Source organism: Bubalus bubalis, chromosome 16 (assembly GCF_019923935.1).
Source record: "Bubalus bubalis isolate 160015118507 breed Murrah chromosome 16, NDDB_SH_1, whole genome shotgun sequence".
Taxonomy (NCBI): Eukaryota; Metazoa; Chordata; class Mammalia; order Artiodactyla; family Bovidae; genus Bubalus; species Bubalus bubalis.
The window spans coordinates 34,119,370-34,122,844 of NC_059172.1; the positions used below are offsets into that span (position 1 = coordinate 34,119,370).

General features: G+C 43.3%; 1 protein-coding gene across 1 annotated transcript; it reads left to right on the top strand.

Moving 5' to 3' along the window:
* The first annotated feature begins 1,350 nt into the window (after window positions 1-1,350).
* Window positions 1,351-2,320, top strand: LOC102403894 (olfactory receptor 51G2-like). Its single transcript, XM_006062018.4, has one exon. The coding sequence runs from the start codon at window positions 1,367-1,369 to the stop codon at window positions 2,318-2,320; it is 954 nt and encodes a 317-aa protein (XP_006062080.4). The 5' UTR covers window positions 1,351-1,366.
* Window positions 2,321-3,475: the final 1,155 nt, after the last annotated feature.

Below are 3,475 nucleotides of genomic sequence, written 5' to 3' on the forward strand. Positions count from 1 at the left end.
AGGTGTTTTTGTTTTTGTTTTTCTCCCTGGAGATTTTGAGGATAACAGGAGAGGAAGGAAGGCCCAATAGGTTTTGGAAGGTGAGTTCTGGGTGGAAAGAGGAATTATAGTTTGTGGTTCTGCAGGACATTCAATTCACAGGCATACCAATGTGAAAATACTTACTAGATAAATGGAGATACAGTGCTGTTGCAAAGGAAAGAAATGGGAAGCTTTGTAGCCCAAAAGTGTTATGTGAAGTAATGGGAAAAGGTGGACTTACACACCACACTCCGGGCTCCTTGCTTAATGTTATCAACCTTCTCTGCTTGGCTCTGTAGGTGGTGCCCCTCAAGACCTGCCAGGTTCACCCTTCAGTGCCCAACTCTGGAGAACAAAGCACTTGGTGCTGTCATAACAGCTTTTATGGTAAGAGGGGATTAAAAAAAAGATATTTAAGGGAAAATGCCTTCTAATTAAGCCCATGGCTACAGGACTGTCTCCAAGGGTCAGAATAAAATGTGCAAGTTTAAGCAGCCCATGAGGTGGAAGTGGGATTGGGGAAGGAGTTTAACAAAGGTGAATCCATCTCATTTCTCATCTTGTTTACCAGATTTAGCTTTAAAGAACACTTGAATACTCCTTCTAGGTCAACCCATCTTTACAGAGGAGATATTTGTCACCAATGAACACACTGGAAAGAACCTTTGGACCTCAAAGTCTTTTCCAGAAAAGAAACACAGAAAATGTTGGTTCCAGAACAGAATTAGAGGAAAAAACAAAAAGCTTTCTTAGAGGATGGTTTTGAAAATATTTCATGGGTTTGAATGTGTCCCTTTTGGTGTATTTGTATCTGTTAAGATAAGTCACACTATGGAAAACCTGCCTCTAAGAAATAGAAATGGAATCTAAACTGCTTGTTTCTAACAGCATACTAAATTCAAATATAAAATTATTCTCCTTTATATATTATTTAGTCTGAGAAGACACTTGAGATAGCTTTTGAGTATAGCTTAAGTGAAAAAGGAGGGTGTTTAGGCCAAAAAGATGGTAGATATCCAGTGGCTAAAGCAATATGCAGAGATTATAAAATTTATTTTATATATTTTATATAATATATATAAATATATATATTATATATATATATTTTATATAATCTCATAAAATTTATTCAGTATAACTTTATTCAAGGAGAAGATTAAATGATCCAGGAAACAGAGGGGAATGGAGCTCCTCAGAAGAATGAGGTTTCTCTCATGGCCTGAGAAACACTGATGGGGCAACTCTTCTTTTCTAGCCCTTAGTTCTTGGTAGGGACTTTTAAGTGATAATCAAAGGAATGAATGCTTCTTCTTTGTAGGGTGGACCACTGCCTCCTGAAATCACGATGTTCTCCTGCAATACCAGCACTTCTGGTCATTCTACCTTCCTCCTCACTGGCTTCCCAGGTCTGGAAGCTTCTCACCATTGGGTTTCCATCCCCATCAACCTCATCTGTGTGGTTTCCATCCTGGGGAACAGTGTCATCCTCTTCCTGGTCAGCACAGATCCAGCCTTACATGAACCCATGTACAGCTTCCTGTCCATGCTGGCAGCCTCTGATCTGGGCCTCTGTGCCTCCACCTTCCCCACCATGGTGCAGCTCTTCTGGCTGGGTGTTCGCGAGCTGCCCTTTGATCTCTGTGCAGCACAGATGTTCTTCATCCATGCCTTCACCTATGTGGAATCTGGGGTGCTGCTGGCCATGGCCTTTGATCGCTTTGTTGCCATCCAGGACCCTCTGCACTATGCCTCCATTCTTACCCATTCAGCCATGGCCAAAGTGGGGGCTGCCATCCTGGTGAGGGCCGTCCTGCTCAATCTCCCAGGACCCGTCCTCCTGCGGCGTCTGCTCTTTCCTCAGGTCAGTGTACTCTCTCACTGCTACTGCCTGCACTGTGACCTTGTGGGACTGGCCTGCTCAGACACTCAGGTCAACAGCCTGGTTGGCCTGGTCTCCATCCTCCTCTCTTTGGGCTTTGACTCTTCCCTTATCATGCTCTCCTACTCCCTGATCCTACAGACCGTGCTGAGCACTGCCTCCCCTGGGGAACGATTAAAGGCACTCAACACCTGTGTCTCACACCTCTGCATTGTTCTCATCTTTTACTTGCCCAAACTGGGGCTGTCAGTTTTGCACCGAGTAGAAAAGCACAGCTACCCTGCTCTGGCAGTGCTCATGGCCAACCTGCACTTCTTGGTGCCACCCTTCATGAACCCCATCGTCTACTGCGTCAAGTCTAAGCAGATCCGTCAGGGCCTCTTAAAGCGCTTCCAGCAGAAAAGGGTTGATGTCTCTTAGAGCAGCGGAAGGATCTCGTGGTATGCAACCTCTGTGGGTCAACCTGGATCTTGGGGGAGGATTAGTGGTGTAGTTAATTTTTGAGGTTTCTGGATGTTTCGGATCTTACCACTGAACCTTTTTTGGGGCACCATCAGCTTCTATAATTATAGTTTTGGGGGACGGAGATCATTGGAAAGCATATAGAAGTATCATCTTGATAATCCTCTTGTTGCTCTGATCAGAGTTGAAGTATTTCAGACTCATGTATACAGTAACATCTCCTGGCCTGGGGGACTTAACCCCACCCACGGAGAGGATGTGTATGCATATCTGTTTGTATAGGCACTTCTATTCTTTTCCCCACCAGATTCCACCCTCCCCCACAATTCATTTCAAACTTTTGGAAAAGCTATATCCTATTATATTGTTTATAATGAGAATATTATGTGTAAGTGTATTCTGTATCATCTGAACCACCAGGGAAGCCTAAACTATATTCATCTGAATACTGATCTCCCACATTTAATATTAACCAACTCATATACCAAGAAACAGAAAAGAGGAGTGGTTGGTAGGAAATGCATAGGATAAACTGTACATGCTAAGTCCATCTATACCTATGTACACCTTAGGGAGTATTAGTTTTCTCTTGGTTCTCTTCATGTATGTCTCTGCTTTGAGCTAGAGAGAAAGTTTGGCAGTGTCAAGCCCTAGAAGGCTGCTCACTGTCTGTTTAGATTTTATGATTAAGTATTTGAAATAATGGTTAGATCCACTTTCTGAGCTTGCATTAGAGCCCACATGAGGGAAGAGTCCAGATTTGGTGCTAGATTCCATGGTTTTAACTTTTTTTTTTTTTAATTTTATTTTATTTTTAGACTTTACATAACTGTATTAGTTTTGCCAAATATCAAAATGAATCCACCACAGGTATACACGTGTTCCCCATTCTGAACCCTCCTCCCTCCTCCCTCCCCATTCCCTCCCTCTGGGTCGTCCCAGTGCACCAGCCCCAAGCATCCAGTATCGTGCATCGGACCTGGACTGGCAACTCATTTCATACATGATATTTTACATGTTTCAATGCCATTCTCCCAAATCTTCCTACCCTCTCCCTCTCCCACAGAGTCCATAAGACTGTTCTATACATCAGTGTCTCTTTTGCTGTCTCGT